Genomic DNA, 21,723 nt, shown 5'->3' on the forward strand with positions numbered 1-21,723 from the left:
CCCCTTTCAACGATGATTGTCTGCATAGAGCAACATATTTGAGGTTAGGATCATCTACAATGTTAAAAGAGGCTTTTGGTAAAAGTGAGTATACATGTAATTAAGTCTTTACATACACTCACAGCTGCTCCCCCCTCCACCCTCTCACATGCTGTGGTTGCAGCTTCATATTTACCCGACTTAAACATCTACATGTGGCCACTGGACCGAAGGGAAGCATTCAGACGGCGTTGTGTTTGGAAACATGATCGCCAGAAAGAGCATGTTTGGCTCTGGCTGAGCCCCGGCTAGCATATACAAAAGCATATAGGGTCAGCTAGCCGCCACAAGCCACAGCTTTATTTAAAAACTTAGCCCAACCTCAAATGACTTGTGGAAGTCAGTTCCCGAAGGGAGGTTATTCAGGGTAGCAGAGAGCTCACAGCATCTGAAACAGCATCGCAGCTTACAGGAACCTACAGGAGAGAAAGAAAGGCCGACACGTGCAAGCGGATCCGGTATTGACTGGCTCTGCCTTGTGACGAGTGGGAAACAGAGAAGTGGATGTTAAACACTGGTGGCACTGTAAATGTCTCGCCACGGTGATATTGGCAGCTGCAATGTCATTACGGTGCTTGAGTGTAGGTCTCAGAATGACAGTGCTTGTATTCTGGCGTTAGTACAGGTGTAGCTGTCTCGCGAGCCCAGACTTCTCTCTACGCTTCATTTCACCCCATTTTACCAGCGGGCCTGTGTCGGAGGGGAAGTGGTCACACTATAAAGACTTACAATAAGAGCTACTTTGTACTGACAACTGCACGCTATGAAATAAATGTCACCCGAGCGTTTGCCTTAAAGTTATTCTTTTTTTTTTAACGATATGTTATCAAATAATTACTCGCATTACATTCTGAAAACCAGAGCGCACCCTCTCCGCAGCGGGGACCTCACAGGAACTGCATATTTGTGAGCGCTGCGATGTAGATTTTTGGTGCCTGCAACAAAGATTACCTCTGTCGGGGGTTCATGGGGGCTGTTGATGGCCGCCAACGAAAACAACAAACCACGCCAGCGCAATTATGCGTGTCCATTTGAACATAATATGGGAAGAACACGAGATGCGTGGGAGCGAGGGGTGACTCTTGTGTCCTGTGGGGGTGGGAGGTTTGCATGCATGCATGCGTGCATGCGTGCGTGCGTGTGTGTGTGTGCATGCGTGCATGTGTGTGTGCATGCATGCATGCGTGCGTGCGTGCGTGCGTGCGTGCGTGCGTGTGTGTGTGTGTGTTGGCTGATTGAATGCGTGTGTCTGTGTTGCATGCTTGTGTGACAAGAGAACAGGAGCCGGGATCTAAAGAACACATGTTCAGGGTCCTATTGAGAGCAGTGCTTTGAGTTGACAGTGTTATTTGGGTTTGGGTGGGCATTTCAAAGGGCTGCTTGGGATAAAAGACACGTCTCCGGAGAGTACGGTTGTTACACATTTTCCATTTTAAGAATCCAACGTTTCAGAGCCATCCACTTTGAGAGATTGCCATGTGTATTGTTTTTCCCGCTGGCGAACTACACGGCAAATACTTTACCCCATTTGCAGGCTCAGGGACAAGTAGTTAATCTTGATGTGGTAAAGTTCAAAATAACTTTCAGTTTCTTGATTGATTTGTTTGTGATTTATTACATACTGGAATAACCTCCAATATCCTTCCCTGGCAACGGTGAATAGTGAAAAAGCTTGGAATGATGATGTAAGTGTTTGATTCTTGCCGGAAATTAAATAATTCCAAGTTCCCTCTCTGGAACCTTTTTGTTTGTTTTGTTTTTACAGTTTGGGCCATTATTTCTATATATTATGAAAGCGGTCAGGCGGTCAGATGATGGCACAACAATAACAAGCACAGTCGATCACAGTTGAAATCGGTAGAATTTAATGGATGTTAAGCTTTCTGTTCCAGATAGACTTGTTTGAAACCTGCGTTAGTGACTGACGGCTCATTTCCTGCCACGTCTGAGGATGTTTTAGGGAAGCTGCCATGTTCCCACATCTCAATAATATCTTGGTGAGTACAATTACTGATGGCCAACGCTGTGGAAAGAAGTCCAGAGCTGCAATAAACGTAAAACGTTATAAAAGTATGCTTTAAAAGCAGCATTCATCATTTTAAAAAGCTTTATGATCCCTCAGGGCACATGAAATGCTTCTTGTATTTCCTGACATGCATGAGCCTCGATGAGAAAGAACGTCAGTGAGATACGAGGTTTTAATCTGATGGCGGTGCAGGGATGGAGGCTGGCAGGCTGGCTCAGTCAGTCAGGGTGACCTCATGTGTTTGGCACAGGGAATGCCTCTCAGGTTTCCCTCCGCGCAGATTCCAGCTCGCTCACTCCACACCAGCCCCAGGACAGAACCCCCCCCACCAACCCGGAGGCATGTGTGTATGTGTGTGTGTGTTTGTGTGGAAAGGGGAGATAATTGCATGTCTGTGTGTGTGTGTGTGTGTGTGTGTGAGAGAGAGAGGGAAGTAGAGAGATAAATTATATGAGATAAATTATTCAGAGGAAAAGAGAGACTGCAGGAGGGTGAGCTGTGTGTCAGACCCCTCCAGTGAACTCTGTGAACGCAGGGCTCCCACCCTTCCTCTCATACACCATCACCACCACCTTCCTCAACGATCCACGTCCGGCACTCTCATGCTTCCTCTCGCTGTTATGTATGCACTCGGTATTGTGGGCCAATGTGTGCGTCGGGTTTTTTGAAAGTGTGTGAAACGTCTCTCGCATTCCATGTTAGGAAGAAGAAAGTCGTACTTGTTGAATTCGGATGATATCTATGAGTAAAGATAATTTAAATATTAGGAATTATTTGTAACTCTAACGTCGGAATATTAGAGAAATGTCATTAAGGGTTTGGGTTCAATCGCTTTCTACAAAATCTGAATTTAGTTAGTATGAATACAAATCTTTTCCAGAAACCAAAACCTTCTCCGGGAACCCCACCTCACGGCTACTCTCCAGTAGCCTTGTGTGACCCGCTGTAAAACAATGGGCTAGGTAAGCAAACACTACTGGCAACAATCGCTATGGTAACAACACAGAAACACACACCCGGCCATCCTCTTAATAAAGCCTCGACGGGCTCAAAGGCTTCCCATTTTGCAAATCAACTGCCGAAAAGAGAGATGTACAATGTTGCGACACGCCGGTTGACGCTGCCGCACATCAGAGAGCCAACAGTGGGGAGTGATGGAGCGGGGGGGGGAGGGACATAAGTCTACATAACTGGGGCATAGAGTTCCTAAACAGAGCGTCGCCAGTCGTCTCAACGATTACGCCGCCGGGTCTGTGGCGGGGGAACCGTCGGCTCGCCATCGCCAGAGTGTTTATGCAACGTTCTCAGGAAGGCGGGGGAACGTCGGCTTAGTGATTAATTGCCGGCCCAAAGTGCTGAGGACACAGAATCTGCTGTGAATGGCGCCGACTGCAGATCCAACAGGGGTTTATTGCTTTATCGGCTGAATCCTAATGTGACCCTATTCCCTCCACTCTCCTCCGACGGTTCCAGTGGTGCCGGAGCATCCCGAAATATTCGGCAAGGTGCCTCTGTGGTTATTCGCAGGATGTACTTTAAGTTTATATGGTTTACTGGTTCTCAGTGTATCTTCCATTGATTGCCTGAAATAATAAGCATTAAGGAAATAATTCAAGTGCTGCATGTGTGAGTGGGGCTTTGCTACAGATCTCTACGGGTTGATATGAAGTTCCCTATACAGCGTTATTCCTCCCAATATGTTGGGAGAAGCACAGCATATGGCGGTTACACAAGCATGCAGCTGTTGTTTTTTGGGGCTAGAGATAAATAATGGATACAAGTCTTCCACAGGGTACTCAAAGACAGCTAATGAGAGAAAGAACGCAGCCAGGGAATAAGTAACTAACTGTTTTTCAAAGCCACTGCTTTCTAACATTTTCACAGGAGCCCAAGGACACAACAAAAATACAGGAGGGTAAAAACATCAGTATTCATCTACTGTTAAAGTACTCAAATGCTAACATTTGCATTTATTCAAAACTTTTACTGGTAATAATGTGCATATTTTAATGCGGACAGAGAGTAAGACCTGTCTCACTTAAATGCATGTGAAAGCATAGATTCCTGTGTGCATTTCCTTTCTCACACACACACACACACACACACACACACACACACACACACACACACACACACACACACACACACACACACACACACACACACTCCGCCCTACTCTTGCAAATGTGAGTGACCTTAATAATTTAGGGGCAAAAGGGGAGAGAGAGAGAGAGAGAGAGAGAGAGAGAGAGAGAGAGAGAGAGAGAGAGAGAGAGAAGAAGCATTTTCTTAAGTGCAGATTGTTCAGGGGGAAACTGTATTGGGCATCAAACCCTCCGATGTGTGCACAGGGAGGTCTGTGAGGCAACATGGCGGACTATTGTAAAGAGAGGACCGGTATCTCGTACGGCGGCCACATATCATAATGACACTTTATTAATTCTGTTGCCCATGGCTGTTTATGTGCTACTAATTACTGGCGAAGAATAATAATCTCCCCTCCAATTGGACTCCTATCACGCTGTGGGCTTCCTCCTCTCCTCCAGGTTTGGGACTTAGTTGGCTCGGCTTGCTCCCTGCATCAGTGTCCTTGCAATCTAATTCATGCCGCCTACCTGTCCCACGCAGTGTTTTTCCATACTCTGTCTCATGCGCACACACACACACACACACACACACACACACACACACACACACACACATTGCTCTGCCAGATAAACCATTCAGGCGAAATCTACGAGGGTGGCTTGAGTCATTTAACTCAAATAAAGCCAGGAGAAAGGCCTGTTTGCTCTTGGTAATCCCCCACTTGCTCGACAAGGCTTCGCAAGGTTCATCTGCTGCGCTAAATTGGTGCACGTATCCTTATTTGTTTAGGAGATCATTGTGGCTGGGTGAGAGGAGGAATGTGACAGGACTGGCTGCTATTCAAGCCCTCATGCCTATTTGCTTATCCTCATTCATGGCAGAATTGGCTTTTTCCGGAGCCATTTCTCAAGCTATGCGTGACATGGTATTTTCATTGAGCCTGCCACTACTAATGCAGCTGTGTAGAGTAAATATTGCAGGCAGCCACTGTATGTGTTTGGGAGAGGGGCGATCAGGACCTCCTCCAGTAATCACGGTGGTAAGGCTACACTACCATTTGCATGTCTGTGGCCGGTGTCTCCTCCGGTTTCCGCGTCTGGATATCTAGGTGAAAGACACCAGGTCATCGGTTGGTGCAGCCACAATGGAAATGTGATGCAAATTCACTCAAAGTGAGATCTACACTGGCAAAGGATTTTCTTTGTCAGACTATGGTCATCAAGGTAAATGAAAGACCTCTTTGAAAAATGAGACTGCTGATCTTTCTGTCCTTCTCTTTTTCTCTCCAGATGGTTCCACCGTCTCTTATTCCGACTCTTGATTCTCTCTTGCCAAAAAAAAAAGGATCAAACTTCAAAATGCATGTAGTAATGCTCTGCATGCAGAAAAATGAGACTCCATTTTCAGGACTTTCCAGGAAAACACTTTAATGGAACACACACTATCGCCTACATAGTAGACTGTTTTGATTATGAGCTCCTCGCTATTAGGCGCTCTCAGTTCGCCCTAATGCGTCTCATTATGGGGCTAGACCACAGACTAGGACTACAACCCCTTAATATGATGAAAAGAGAAGAGAATGACACAGCTGTCTGGAGAGTGTCATCACAATCAGCATGGGAAAATGTACTATGCAGAAGTTGGCACGTACAAGGGCTTCATTTTGTTAACATATTGCATTTACAACCACTGCTAATGACGATAAAAGAGACGTTTGGGTCTCATTAGGTACGCTCTTATTAATGAGGGCTCCAAAGGGGTTCTTCCTGAAGGGCTGAGGTTCTATCCAGAACCATTTGCTTCTGAAGAATCCTTCTTTTTTTTAAGACTAGGGGTTCCATAAAGAAGAGTTCCTCAAGGATTGTTGGAAGCATGAGTGTTAAAAGATCCTCCAAGTCCATACCTCCCAAAAACCTGGGACTGTAAACCTGTACAGTTGTGGGTAGGGCTGCACCACATCACCTCCGACCCTTTAGGAGCCTCATAAGGAAAAGTTGGTTGGTTCGAGATATAACGCTTAAAATATAAAAGGGATCTCGGTCGAACCCCTTTGGATGGTTTCTAGATAAACCCTTGGAATATAAAAGGCTTTTCAGTAGAACCCCGTGGGTTCCTTGTTAGAACCCTTAGAAGGTAAACAAGGTTCTGGATAGAACCTCAGGAGATGGTTCTGGGTGAAACCATTGCACCATAGAAGGTTTTTCTGTAGAACCTCTCCCAAGGGGTTTTGGGTGGAACTTTCACAGATGGTTCAAGGTTTAGGAAGAAGGTATAGAACTCTATGAACAGATTCCAAGTGGGAAAGGTTCTAAAAGGGTTATCCTATGGGGACAAGCTGAAGAACCCTATATGATATAGTTAGCACCTTTATATCTAATAATGTATGGGCATAAGAAGCAGGCCTCAGCCTCCTTCAGTCAGGGAGATGAAAAGTTAATTCTGCTGCAGTAGGAGCCATGCCGAGATCCTCCAGAGCGCAGCTCCTCAAAGTGTACGCAGCAGCCATTCGTTAAAAATGCAGGAGCAATTACCCCGGCTGGGCCCGAGTCAGTGAACGCTTCCAAGCCGAGCTGCTGCCTCCTTCACCTCCTCCTACCCTTCCACTGCCACATGTCGCTACACCAGCAACCTGAGCATTCTTCACGTGAACCGCCCCGGCAAAAGGTAGGGCAGCAGACGCAGCAGACACCGAAGGTTTCAGTTACACGGGAGCAACAAAAGCCCTTCTCTGCCCGTCTTTCTCTCACGAGGTGCAGTTACTTCCCCCTCCCTTGCCCTTCTCTGGCACGTGACCTGCAGCCTGACATCCTTCACCACCATCTCAGTCTCTTGTCCTGACCCAACTCCTCTCTAGCCCTTCACTATCTTCCCCTTAAATGAGGCCAGAGAAATACTATCTGCCTCCCTCTAAATTTCAGCTATGTGGTTCACATAAACAAGGGTGCTTGAGTTTATTCATTAGCAAAACATACTGTGAAATGACAATGAAGAAATTACGTCAATGGAAACAAAAATACCGATTTTATTAAATATCTCGATTGTTCACATAATACAGGTGGTGTTTTCCCTGTGCAGATCAGTGCTATTCTCAGACCAAAGTATTGAACCACCACGCACTAAAATAAATGATACAGTATTATACCCCCTTTTGCAGACATAACTCAGTATCTATTGAGCTGCAACCGGAGCCAACAGAGGTTTCAGCAAAAATGTGTAATCCCTTTATCTCTTTTTCAACAAACCTGATAATCCCTGACTAAATATATTCACTCAAAAGTATTCCCTTCAGTTGGAAAATATTGATCATGATGTTGCCAAACCCATGTTCCAGGCAAAGTTAAGATATAGTCCTAACGATCAGAATGTTATATCCATCATGAATACAATTACAGTCACTTGAAATGGTAAAAGCCTTTAAGGTGTTTCACTTTTACTATGTCCCTCTGTATGATACTATGGGCTGTATGTATTATAGGGGTCCACACAGGAGGTGTCTCTGCAGCCACTCGTGTCATCCTGCACAGATGGCAGGACACCATGCCCAGCAGACAGCAGGGGCTCCCGGAAATAGAGTAAGAGGAACGCAAAAGCGATGGAGGATGGGAAAAGAGTCATTATAAAGAGGGACAACATGAAAGAGAATCTAAAGATGAAGGGAGGCCTGGCAAAAAAAAATAGGAGCGATGAAGAGTGGTCTGAGCCAAAGTGTGGGGCGTACATAAACAGTCGAAAGATGAAAACAGACAAAATTGTGAGACTGTACCCCACCGCCCTCAGAGAGCAAAAGGGGAAGAAAGAAAATAGAGCGTGAAAATGCCAGGCGAGGCCTCTGCCAGAGCGACAGAAGAGTGAAACAGTGGGCCAGAGTAGACAGCTCCAGGCAGATACTATGTCACACAAAGAAAATGCAAGTGAAAACAAGGAAGAGGAGCAAAGCAGGTGTGTTTGTAGAGTCCTGCCGCGTTGGTCGGTTTGAAGGGCACATCATGTGTCTCGTTTCATCCAAAGCAACATCTTCCGCCTGTCTCTTTCTGTCTCGCTGAATGTCGACTCCGCATGACTCTTCTCCGACTCCGAAAATACAGAAAACACACAGAAAATGTGTTTCATTTCAGTTCCTCGCGAGGAAGTGCACGACATCCTGGGACTCTAATGCACTTAAACGTGTTTGTAAATTTCAAGCCATGATATGCACGAGATACTTAAGACCACCTGCGGTTAAAAGTTCACATCCGCAATTTAATTGATGCACAGATGCAAGGTTTGCTCCGTGTGTTTGTGTGTGTGCGCTCGGATCTCTTCACAGCAGCACCATAGGGACCATGGCTTAACCTAGGTTTTTTTTTCCCCCGGTTAAAGGAAACTCGCCCTGCTCGTTCCACCACCTTCCCTCCCCATCTGCCCCATTTCACCAAACAGGTAGGAGTCCCCTCTCTCTTGCAGCACCGGCTAGAGTCGCCTGTTATCTCCAGATGGTCCCGGGAAGGATAGCTCAGAGACAAGATCCCCCCGGGGCAACAGCTCCACCACCGAGCGCATCATTTTTATATTTCATGCATTTATCTCGGGTGCCTCTTTTCACGGCGACCTCCGAGTGAGTGAGCAGGTACTTTGTTCTGTGTCTTGCTCAAGGACACTTCAATCCAACTATGGCCTATTGTGGGGAAGAGAAATGTGACCTGGTTTGGAGATCTTCACTCCAAGCACTGGGACCACACTCACCGTCTTGCACCCGCCGCGTTTGTCCACAGTTTCGTGAAGTGCAAACTTATTGGGAGACTTCTTTAGCACACATTCGCACGCAGGTGCTCATATACGCCATCTGTGCTCATAAACCACGGCGTGCAATGTCAGCACACGCGTAACGTCGCCTCTGCATTTATAACCCCCCGTGTGCTCCAAACTTAATACAGAGCAGGTTCCTCCTCCCATCTGCCTATAGAAAAAAAAAAGCTTTCTATTTCATTTCCCTTCTCCTTCGTATCTTTTGCGCCTCGGACAAAATGGATATCCGCGTTGAAAGAGCACTGGATGTAATGAGACGGGGACGGCAGCATGCAGAGCGCCAGGTCTCGGCACCCCGCGCTTTGGCGGCTTACGAGAGGCCGCACAACCTCAATGTATGGGTGGGCTCAGCTGTCAACTGAGAGATGAGAGGAGTTAGGAGTAACCCCTGCTGTAGTGTGCGTGCACGTTTGTGCACGTGCACACAGGGTCAAAGCAAATAAATGGAGTTGTCTGCCCCATTGAATGACAGTTACACATGGAGGGATTGTACTGCGGGATAAAGTTGTTTGCACGGGCAGATAAAAAAACGGGGGTATTAGTTGATTAATGATCAAAAGGCTCCACCATGTGAGGAGAAGGATCGGGAAAATGTGAAGAAAAAAAAAGAATAGAGATAAAGCTCTTGCTAAAGAAGAGAGTAAAGGAGAACACATGATGGGTTGAGATTTATGGCGAGGCAGGGACCGTATTTTGTTGCAGGCAGTCATTCGTGAGGCATGTATCAGGAATTACAAGTGAGGGAAGTGACTTATACTACCCTCTATGTTCGTACTAATCAGAACATATCGGCCAGGGCTCAAAATAGGGCCGGGCTTTAGTCAATGTAATATAAGAGGTACATTTTTCCGGCCCTAAAAGCCCTTGATAAACTCTTCAAAGCAGATCCACATCAGTGGAGACAGAGGGGACTAAGCTGCCATAGCCAAATTTGACTTCCCTGATAACTGACTTAATGAAAGACTTTGGAAAGTGGTCTGTGTTCTCTGCCTTTGATTACGCTTGCTCTCAGTGGCTATGTATATCCGTCTCCCCCTTGTTGTCTCCACGCGTCTCATTCTCCTCCATTGCGGCGTTAAAGGAGGATTTAGATGGCTCTGTTGTTATTTCTGGAGCACAATGGATCACCCGGTGTAATGTAACCAAACCCTTTTCCTTGCTTTTAACTGGCCCCTCCCTGTAACATCCACCCCTCCACACACTCTATCTCTCTCTCTCACGCAAGCACCCCTTCCCTCCATCTCTCCCTCCGATTCTAAAGAATTACGCAGAGTGTAAATGGTGCCTATGGCAGGGGCAGACACAGGCACAGATCCTCTCAAAGGGCTCCATTGACTGGTGTTTACTTTAGGCCAGGGACTGCTAAGTCTACCTCAATCCGCCCCTCTCGGCTTCTCGGGTTCTGCATGTACGAGTCCGTCTGTAACACAGACGCCTGCTCCCTCCCAGATCACAGCGCGTGTGTGTGTGTGCCTGTGCATACACTATAGCAGTCTGTGTGTATGGGTGTGTGTGTGTGCGTGAGATTGCTGACATTCGCCATGTAATGATCTAGCCTATCGGTGGTGTAACGGGGCAGGGGTACAGTGGTGTCAGGTACCTTGTGTGCGGTGCAGTAACGACACCGAATATGTTTCACAACAGGCGGAACTTACTGCAGGTTTTCAAAGAAAATGATCATTAATTTGAGAGCTGTGTGCGTGACAATAAAACAAACAAAAAGGCAAGGACTGAGAATGAAAGGAAATCAGATGCACCGCACGCCAAGACCAACAGGCACTTAGTGCGCACGCTAAGCTGAAATTCATATTATTTTCTAAACACCATGATGAAATAACAATAATTGAGCTGTGTGCTGTAACTGTCCTTGTGGGCGAGGGGAGGGGCCGGGCCAGTGCGAAGCCTGTTTTGCTGTAATTTTCTCATTTATGATGCACGTCGATTACCTATCATTAAAGTTGAATGCATAGCAAGCCGTGAACAGCACCGCACATCAAAACTCAAGCGGAAAGACACCGGCTGAATAGAGGCAGCATTTCAGCAAATGACTCCGTGGACTGATCAGCTGGGGAATAGGCAGAAATTGGGGCCTTTAAAGGATCCTCTCATCAAAGCAGCATCCTGCCAGCTCCCCACCCGCCGTAACCTCATATAAAAGTCACACACAACTGACACGCCGACGTGCACACACAGACACACAAATCCTCTTTCGGGAATCAATAATTCAGCTAAAGAGAAGCACATGCTACGCCCCGCTGCACTAATCAATAGAAAGCCAAATGTTATCTTTTCATCTCATTCTCTGACTTTCACATTCTAATCTGGGTTTAGTAGCTCATGCTGGACAGCATCAGAGAATGCCATTAATTTTGACTATAATACAGACATGCAGAGGGTATAAAGGGATCCCGAATTCAGCAGGCACCTCAGTTTATTCTGACAACGCTAGCTCCTTCCTAAGCTGTAACCGAGTACAGATGCTCTATGAATTTTCAATGCATAGAATCTCAAATATGTCATAAAATGGAGGCGAGAGAAGGAGAATGGCAACACTTTAGTATGAGTTACGCCCCGCTCCACCTCCGTATCGCTACACAGTATTTATGCCCCTCCCCTTAGCCCCCACCCACATCTCTTGGGAGAATGAGGCCATACCTCGAGAATGCAGCAATGAAGATAAATACAGAGACCTGTGTGATTTGAGGCTGATGACTAAATCGGAGCGTGGTGCGCAAAAAAATAATAAAAGGGGGACTTGCAGAGAATTTGTGTGTTGGCGAGGCCAAAGTGACTGCCATGGGATTTTGCGGAGAGCGTGGACTGAACCTGCCAGCCGAGGCCCTTCTCCCCTCTCTGTAATCGAGCCTTCAATGAGCGTTAGATGGCTCTCCACAGCCCCCTCGGCCACATTGCCCAACACTCTGGCCTCTCTCCCCGCCTCCCTTCCTCCTGCTGACCCCGTCTGCGGCTCCACCGCATCAACCTACGGCAGCCTCTGGCTGCGCTAACTAACCATGAAAATGAATATGGATGTCGGCTGCTGATTTAGCAAACGGAAATGCACGGCCCCCCTCGCCCACCCACGCCAAAACGGTGGGCCTCGTTTGCATGACACAGGACCCGAACGGCTTGCTCAAGGATACATCAATCGCTGACGGTGGCAGGATCGGATCTGCGCTGACCTTGGGAGTGAACTGCAGCATGGGCGAAGGAGGCGGGGGAGTGGTGGTGGTGGTGGTGGGGGGGGGTTGTTGCAACAGAGCAGGCAGGCGGAAAAGCGGGAGGAGGGAAGCAGAGGGGAAAAGAAAAGTGGAATGAAGGTAGGGAGGGAGGGGCGAATGAAGGGGCATGCCCTGATTGAGAGGCCCTCGAGATGAGCAACTCTGAGATATGAGAAGGGGGGAGGGAGGGAGGGAGGGAGGGAGGGAGGGAGAGAGGGAGGATGATGGAAGGGGTAGCGGAGGGGGGTGGGAGGGAGAGGGAAGCCATATGGCAGCAGCACAAATGTATTAAACTATAAATCAGGGTGAGCGCTAGTGGACTGCCAGGTGGGGCTTCGGGCTCGTTGTCCCTGCTGGAAGCACACTGCCTCATAATCCAGCTGCGCGTGAAAATGCATGAAACCTGGTAGTTTGCTTTATTGTGTTTTATCAATTTATAATTCTCTATCTGCTTTATTCCCTTGATATAGATAGGGGTAATTTGCCATATTTTAACGTTAATTTCTCTGGCTGAGTGCTTGGAAACGTTCGACACTGCTGCCAATAAAACAGCGTTTTGGAACTGATATCAAAAAATACTTTCTTAATTTGCTCATTAAAAGTGTTTTTCTTTAGTTTTTTTGCTCAATACGTCAGTGATGAATAACGAGTTTGAAAGAAATCTGAAATCGAGATCAGGAAATATCTGATTAGACAAAAAGTAAGCAAGACAAAAGCTGTCCAATCGTTTAGACTTCCAATACTTGACCCACGTTTTAATATTTGGGTAGTTACCGTGCAATGGTTTGATACCCTGCCCTGCAGTACCTATTCCTCTATGCATGCAATGGGAGAAATCTAACATAGAAGTGTGACTGAAAAAAATATATCTATCCAATTCAATAGCACTATACCAACCAAATGAGACTTAACTACATTCAACTGCACACCTTCAGCATGTTGTTCAGCCACCGCAGCGTCACATCGTCACATTAACGGACAGTAATCCCCAAAAGGCTTCCATTTTAATCTCTTGATGATGTCTGGGTGCTGTGCCCAGCCAATGTCCTGGCAGCCGTCAGGGCCCACGCCTGGGCTTCCATCCCAGAGGCACTGATGCATACTACAGCTAGAGCAAACACGGGCAGCCTCCCACATCCCTGCTCTCCGTCAGACCCATACCGACCCTCACCGTGGAAAAAGGAAAGGAAGGGTTCATAACCGGTTTGTCCTGGCTTTGTAAAGCACTACGGGAACACATTTGTGCCGGTAAGTGAATTAGCAACTTCATAATTAAATGTTTCAATCAGGGGAAAAAAAGTGTCATTGAAGCGTTCAAACAATGGTCTACATTCAGCTTGCAAATACTTCATTAGGAAATTAAATTTGGATTGCAATTATCTCATTTGTTGAAAAGCTGTCTGCCAGTTATTTTGAACAAATCAATCAACTATTATGCCACTGAGCTGCATCACATTAAGATCTCATCAGTTTTGCAGGTGAGTGTTGGATGGAGGTTACTGGACAGCTCCCAGTAACGGTCTGGTAGGCTGGACTAACTCAAGCCTTGATCCCTGATCCTTTCCTCAGAGACACACACACACACACACACACACACACACACACACACACACACACACACACACACACACACACACGTCGACATAGACGTCCAAGCTCCAACGAGGTACCTGCCATCTGAAACCGTCACAGCCAAGGCCGGCTATCCATCAAATCCCATCTCAGCTCAGGGGGTTGAGAGGGGGGAATGGAGAAAGGGTGGTGGAAGAGGGGAGGTGGGGGGGGAGAAAGGAGGGAGGGAGGGAAGCAGGACACAAGTGTAGGAGTGGATGAGTAGGCTCGAGGAATGCGAGCGGCGTACCTTGGTCTGGAGATAGTGGGGGTAGTAGTAGGTGTACTGAGGGTACATTGGCTGCTGCTCCAATCGCTTGCCCATGTAGCTGGAAGCCTTAGCACTGAGGCAGGGAATGGTGACACCGGGGGCGCAAGCTGCCAAGTAGCTAGCAATGGGATAGAGGCAGCGGGGGAGGCTGTGCGATTCCTGTCTTTGCCGTCCACACCGCTGTGTCGCTAGAAGGTCCTCCAGGGAGAAGACGGGGGTTTCGCGTGCAGGACAGCAGATGGGGAGAACGTCTGCCGCTGATGGGGAAGCTCACCGGTCCAGAGCCTCTGTGTCGGGGCGGATGCTCACTCAGTCTCTCTCTCTCTGTTTCTCTCTCTCACTGCCGGGATCAATGGAAATATTTCCACAAGTGCTAGAACCACGAGCGCCGTGCCCGCCAGTCGCCGGTGTCGGACAGTAACGTGCGATAAGGGTGAGGTAGAGGAAGAGGAGGAGAAGAGGAGACGTGAAGAGGCGCAGGTGGCGGTAGCGACTGGCAGACCTCTGAATGTTGGAAAACGGGAGAAGGAAGAAGAGGAGGAGAGGAGGAGGAAAGGGATGGCGAGGAAAACGGGAGAGGACGTATAGGTTCACTTCTCGATGAGAGCTGTTTCACTCCAGTCCTTCGCCCGGGCTTTAATCTGCCTCTGTCTCAGACACGCTGTGGATCCGACTCTCTCTCACTGCCCCGCTCTCTCTCTCTCTCTCTCTCTCACTCTCTCTCTCTCTCTGTCCCTCTCTTGCATACACACACTGTCTCTCTCTCTCTCTCTCTCTCTCTCTAGCCTCTGTAGTCTGATCCGACGGTGGCTGCGTGCCGTCCTGGTTGACAGAGGGGAGATATCCTCAGCACCGGATCGCCGACAGATGCACTTTGTGCACGGAGCAGAATCACAACACAGAGACTGTAGCGCAGACGCAAGGAAGCAATCTCAGCCTGTAGCAGTCGAGCCGGCGGGGAGGGGTGTGCAGATAACGCCGAGGAATGATCCCAGTTTCTGAAGGATGTGGCACGAGCGTGTATTAAAAATAAAGAATCCACCGGTTGGTTAGCCAATCCACTGGGGATCCAGGTAGAATACGAGTGTGAAGAGAAGCACGGTGACTGTGTCCCAAGTGCCCAGTAGAGAAGGAGTCCCTCGTCTGCGATCCTCCCTCTTCCTGCACTTGTAAAATGTGTTCCTTATTTCGTCCTTGGCTCTCTCACTCCCCTAAGCAGCCTGCCTCGTTCTCTTTCCCTCTGTCACACAGTTGCTCTCTCTCTCTCTCTCTCTCCTCTCTCTCTCTTACTCTCACATGCGCTTTCTCTCTCTCTCTCTCTCTCTCTCTCTCTCTCTCTCTCTCTCTCTCCCTCCTTCTCCTCCACACTGACAAGGGGGCTCGTCCGAGCAGACCGCCTCCTCCCTTTCCAGCCCAGCCGGTAGGAGGGTCTTTAGCAGCTCTGTGTGAGAGAGGGTTCCAGACACGGACCAGCGGGCTGCAGCGTTTCCACAACCTGGGAGAACGCAGGGAAGAGGAGTGGAAACGGAGGGGGGGGGATGGCATCAGCGCGAGCTGTCGATTCCCCCTACTGGATGCACACGGAGCTACCGGCTAAAAAAGCACTGTGTCCTCACATTAAACACTTTCTCCTCACAAACAAGGGGGATTTGATATCAAAACCAGTAAAAATGGATTAACCGACTTCAATGTTAATGTTTTAGAACCTGTGAGTTTATATATTTTAAGGACAAGGTCTACTTTATTTCCTTGATCATGTGCTTACTACTGCATATACTTTGACTTACATGGACTAGATATTCAACAGCTATTTATTTTTATTTTTTTCATGTTCTGTTTGCACAATGTAGATCACACAACAGTCTTGGTAACACTAGTAAATATGTGTTTCACTACAGGGTCAACGAACAGTCTTCACTTTTAAGAGCTAAGATCACAAACACGACACAAAAACACAGCGAACCGCAATCTCCAAGCACTCGCTAAGGAGGTAAAGGGGTAGCCACTTCCTGCGTAACATCAAAAGATGACAACGGATGAATCCTCCTTTTGATTGATCGTGACCAAGACCACAAACATTGCAAGAATGTCCCGTCGGTGAGTGTCTGCCCTCAGCTCAACTCGTACTTCTGGAAAGATCAAAAACATGCATGCAAAAGAATGACGCTCAGGGAGTCACACTTTTTTTCTCCATCTCACACACACACACACACACACACACACACACACACACACACACACACACACACACACACACACATGGGAACTAACCTTATGTCCTCATGGCTATCTCAGTGAATCTGAGGTCACAAGTTCAAGAGCCTCATTTTACACTCAATTAGCAAATCAACTTGGTTTTCATTTAAATTATCTGACAGCAGTCCTGCAGGGAGAAAAAAAAACACAGCCAAAAACTACATCATGAAAGGATTGGACTGAAAACAATTATATTTTGGCAATTTCCTCAACTGAAAATAGTCTGTTTCACTTGAGAGCATTACCCAAAAACCTTCTCGAAACAATAATAACCCAATTATGGATGTCTGAGAGGTGAGTTTGAGTGTGGATAATACGCTGTTCTCACCTCTTTGTGTACTTTATTACTTGTGTTGCATCAGCCTTTATGACAATGTAAGTGCTGTTGTACTGCAATGATTATTCAATGAACGTATTCATCACTAGAAAGGAATTCATCGACTACCATTTGGAAGGTTTTACAACAGATTATTTTCAAGCACGCAAGTTTGTTTTTTTAGTCAATGGGCTCAGACCCAAAAATGTAACAATGGATCCCCAGAAGGGAGTCAGAGGGGGATCAAAACTAAGGCTGAATAAAAAAAATATGTACTTTTGTAAGATTTTGCAAAGATCGCAAATGTTTTTCATTTAGGTTGATGTCAAAAAATAAAATGGAAATTATAATAAAAAGCTCTGGACAACGGAGCGCGCACACACACACACACACACACACACACACACACACACACACACACACACACACACACACACACACACACACACCCATGGAAGACATTCATAGATTTTAATTTTGAGATTGATCTCAAAACAAGACAAATGAAGTAAGAATTAGCTAACTCTGCGGTTTTCTCGGCCTCACTCCCCCTCACTTTTTTGGTAAACCAGCTATGTTCTCTTTGCGGCTCCGTAGTTTTCACAATCTAGACACACAAAGTTGTGCAAATGCTACATATTTTGATGAGAGCTATGTGTCTATGGGCCCAGTGCATGTGGACCGACCCAATCGATACCAGAAGCAGAATCCCAGCGACCGAAACAAAGCTCTGAGGGAAAGGGCATACCGTTTGTTTACAGACATAGAGGAGAAAATATAATTATCAGATGGGCCACTTTTATCTGTCGGAAAGAGATGAGGCTGATATCGATTGAGGATTACCAGATTAACAGCCTCTGGATCAACTAGACACATAAACTGTCAGCATCTGGGGAAAGGCAGAAAGTAGAGAACAAAGACAGAGAGACGGACAAAGGCTAGTGGAGAGAGTAATAATAGAAAAAGAGATACTGAGAGAAAATAAGATAAGACACAGAGGCACAGAGGCAGAAAGGATTCATGTGTCTTTAAAACACTGTGTGTCCATTGAGCGACCAGGTACAGACGTCTCTGTATTTCATAGATAAAAATCATCTTTTTTCGTTTTCACTTAAAAATACTGAGAAGAAGAACGGAGTAATAGGTCAATTTGGCGCAGTTTCCACGGTGATTTTGTCTTCTAAGACAAAATTAGGAGCAGAGAATGCAAATGATCCATCAAAGTGACACAACAAACAGTGTGTTTCGCACTCGGCAGTGTTAAAAGTGTGATTATCATCCCAATGTTTTAATTATGGATATTTTTTTTCTTCGTCCAAAGTGTGAGATTTGATTGTATTCCTCGTCTTATATGACAACTAAATATCTTCGTGTTTTGGTTTTAAAATGACATGATGTTTTTTTACACAAGCAATTAATTAAACAATAGAGAAAACAGTCTGCAGATTTCCCTATAATGAAAATAATTGTTGCAGCCCAAATACAAATTATTTTTGAAAATGAACCTACTATATGCTACTATTGTTGACTGCGCCCTGACTAACTTTTTCGGGAAGTTTATTCAAATTGGTGAACACACCGTGGAACAGATGAGAGTGCCATTATACAGACGTTGGTCAGCGAAACCATTAATATTGCATTGGTCCAATCATTAAGAATTAAGGGCTGGGAATTGAGACTTGGCTTCTGAAACCAAAGAACTTGACCTGTGACCCCACAGACAACACCAGAAACTACCTTGAGAGCCGGCCGACGTGAACTTTCAGCCTCTGCACATGTGTCGGCAGAGGTCGGTTTGCAGAGGCAATTTCAAGAGAAAGCAGGAAAGCACGCTGCGTGTAAATAAACGTCGGCACCGCGCCCCGTTCGGTGGAAGCGGACCTTGAAGGCTGGATGTTGGTGTGTTGCTCTGGTGGTGATTGAAGCGCTCCGGTCTGAGTCAGCGAGGGACTGACGTCACAGAGCACGATATTTCATGGGAAGAGAGGACAAGTGAGCATCACTCAAGTCTGGTTTTATTAACACGGATGCGTTGTCTACTCATTGCTGTCGAGTCATCTCCGCGTGGCGGTTGAGGCAAACCGAAAGAAGGAGAACAGCGCGTCAAAGGAGCAGGTTTAAAGTGATTTACACACCGATTTGCATTAGTCGCAACCTACTTTGTACACTAATGTACACGGGGGCTTGCTACCCAGAACAGCACACTGAGAGACAGACTATTTCAAGCTGATTTGTCAAGACCGAGCTCAAACTGTGCCTCTCTGCCGATTTTAATATGAAAATAAAAAAACAAAGAGATATCTGAAAAATATTTGTCAGCCGGGCCTGTCAAACATTTTTCAGAAAACAAAGCCAACACCATCTGCTGCTGCTCTGTTCTGAGGTCTTTCTTTGATGCCCGTTGATTCACTTTCTAAATTGAGTGTGTGAGTGAGTCATTCACAGGACTTTAAAATAGAGACAGAGGAAGACAGCTGAGGGTGCGCATCACGCCCCTGAAGGTGTTAAGTAGTTACAGAACAAGCCTAGTAAAAGAAACACAGCATGATGGCCTCTGAGCAGAGCAGTTCAACAGGGAGTTTTTGTCTCTAGCCTTTATTTAACCAGATGAGTTGGTTTGTTTTACTTGGCAAATTTGCACAGCAGTAAAAGGAAGATATTTTTCAGGTGAGATATTTCAATTATATGAACATGGAGGTATTGATGTCCTGAAGAGCTGCCCTTTTGTTCATTGACTGCTCTGACAACAGCAGTTAATCTGCTAATGTCCTGAATCTCTGTTCAGAATGAGAGAAGAGGGATGGAGGAGTTCAACTGCAGGAACAGAAGGAAGTTGTCCTCAAAACACCGTAAAGAAAGAACTAGGAAATGTTCCCACCCAAAAGGAGTTCCTAGAAAGTCCACGGCTACTTTGGCCTACATGCTCGACTCCCTCCCCGAACAAGACTCCTGACTTCTTCAGCAAACCACAGGAAACAAAGCCTCTTGGTTTCGCCAGCAGCTCGGACAGTCCCGTCAAGGGTGTTTCCCAGAAACGGCCAGATGCGTGGAATTTGAGGGAAGGCTGGACCAGCGCCAGGGGAGGAGGGCTGTAAGAATGGAAGCACAGGGAAGAGGAGGGAGGTGGGAAGTGGAATTGGGGACCAGCATGGGCCCTGGTATTCCTGGAAAAGCCTTGAGCCTTTGGCAGTGGTTCTACTGGGAGACACCCAAGCACCAGATGATCATCTTACATGTTTTATGCAAACCTACTGATGCAGCATGACTAACCAGCTTCCCCCACCCACCTCACAATGAAGTGAAAGATGAAGTATTTTAGGAGTATCACTATGACAAAGCATCTTTGACTCTGCTTGTGTTATGGATTACAGCAGACATCCTCTGATTATAGTTCACAATAATCTGAGAAAACATGACAGAATGTTGATGATCACTGCAATTAGCAACAGACTGATCGGCAGATGGTGCTTGAATACCAGTGTTCTTCATACCAGCGAAGATCACTTAGTACAAATGATGGCGTTTGTGTCAAACTGTAGTGTCGCTGGGAAAAGAAAGTTATTTTCTGTCACTGAAAGCAAAATCTCATTTCGAGAAATTCGAAAGGCATGCGAGGACACTTTAATGCCAGATTTGGTTCAAGTGTAGAGGAAAAAAGAAAGACAATTTAATCACTTAAAATATCTAAGAATGAGGTCTACAAGACAACCACAGATTTGGGAAGTTGTTCTCCAATAGAAAAGAAAAGAAGCAGAAGCCACAGGAAGACGAAGAGGGTGGCTAACCTCTGAAGTGCTTCGAGAGGGCAGAGCGACATTCAATTTGTCCTCATGCTGTTTCTTGCGGTCCATTCCCATTATATTTATTATTAGATGAACAACATCTGAAATCAGCAAGCCAAACAAAATGGAACATAGTCACAACGACACATTGCATGTGCAAGAAAAAGAGACGTCTCTTGAATTTAAATCATACAGCCCATGTCGTTGTGTCCTTGAGCAAGACACTTAACCCTAAATGTCTCCCGTAGCTGCGCCTATGGTGTATGAATGGTTGATAATCCTGATGTGGCACCTTGGGTGAATGATGTCATGTAGTGTTAAAGCGCTTTGAGTGGTCGGAAGACTAGAAAAGCGCTATATTTTTGTGTTTTCATATAGTAGAGCCACAGAGCCACTTGGACACCCAGCTAGATAACACTAACTTTCGTTAAACGACAAAGACGTTAAACTGAAATTACATATTTTTGGTCACCTCGTGTTTCGGGCAATTGAGACGCTGTGCAAAGTTACACGTCAGCTTCATCATGAAAAGTGACGTGTGTACAAATTTCCTTTTTGTTTTTTATATTACTTTCAGGTTCATCTGGTTCCTTGTCAGTTGAATCTATTTGCACATCTGCTTGTGATGTTGACCGGTCAAGACAAACTTCACTTGCTTCTCTGGCTGGAACAGATTCCTGCGTTCACGCCAGCAAAGGCACCAACGCACGTGCAGCGATGTAGAAATATCACGAATGCTACAAATATAAAAAACATGTATTTAGTTTGGGTGTTCAAAAGTGGTTGCCAAAAGCCAAGAGTTGGTTTGCCAATGGCAACCCAACGCACTAAAAGATTGACTTGCTTTAACAGCCCCGCCCCTTTCCTAGACTTCACAGCATTATGTGTGTAAGTTCACCACATCTCTGACACATGCAGTTCCTTAATACATTCTTATCAGCGCACTTACGGAGGACAGCCTGAGGTAATTCAACACATTCCCCCTCCGAGAGTATAACGTTCCACAGCGCAAGGGCAGAGTGATAGAGTCGAGATAGGATTGCAGAGAGCTTCTCTGCTATTTTCTTTTTTCTTTACATACGACGGTCCCATCAGCGGGGCTTTGGCTGTTTAACTCATACTACTACACTGAGATGTGAAAAGGGGCCGGACTGATTCTGGACCACCGGCGCTGCACTGAGACGTTTGATAAACACCAGGCAGACTTCCAGTGAGTCATTAGCTTCTATCACAACACAGCGCAGAGCAATGCAAGCGTAATGGGGAGGAAATATGAGACCAGACCAGCATGAGTAGAAATGACTCACAGCAACTCTTACTACACCCAA

At 46.3% G+C, this 21,723-nt stretch overlaps 1 protein-coding gene across 2 annotated transcripts in view; it reads right to left on the reverse strand.

Moving 5' to 3' along the window:
* LOC306749163 (RNA-binding motif, single-stranded-interacting protein 3) overlaps window positions 1-21,723 on the reverse strand; it is a gene marked incomplete at its 5' end in the record, with an annotated part of 261,463 nt that overhangs the window by 170,220 nt on the left and 69,520 nt on the right. Inside the window, one exon of one of the 2 annotated variants that reach the window (XM_079232421.1) lies at window positions 14,021-14,095. The exons of the other annotated variant lie outside the window; for it this stretch is intronic. Coding sequence (XP_079088547.1) covers window positions 14,021-14,095 — 75 coding nt within the window. Of the gene's footprint in view, window positions 1-14,020; window positions 14,096-21,723 lie in introns of those variants that run through there. 2 annotated transcript variants of the gene reach the window in all.

Source organism: Taurulus bubalis (genome assembly GCF_910589615.1).
Source record: "Taurulus bubalis genome assembly, chromosome: 16".
NCBI lineage: Eukaryota > Metazoa > Chordata > Actinopteri > Perciformes > Cottidae > Taurulus > Taurulus bubalis.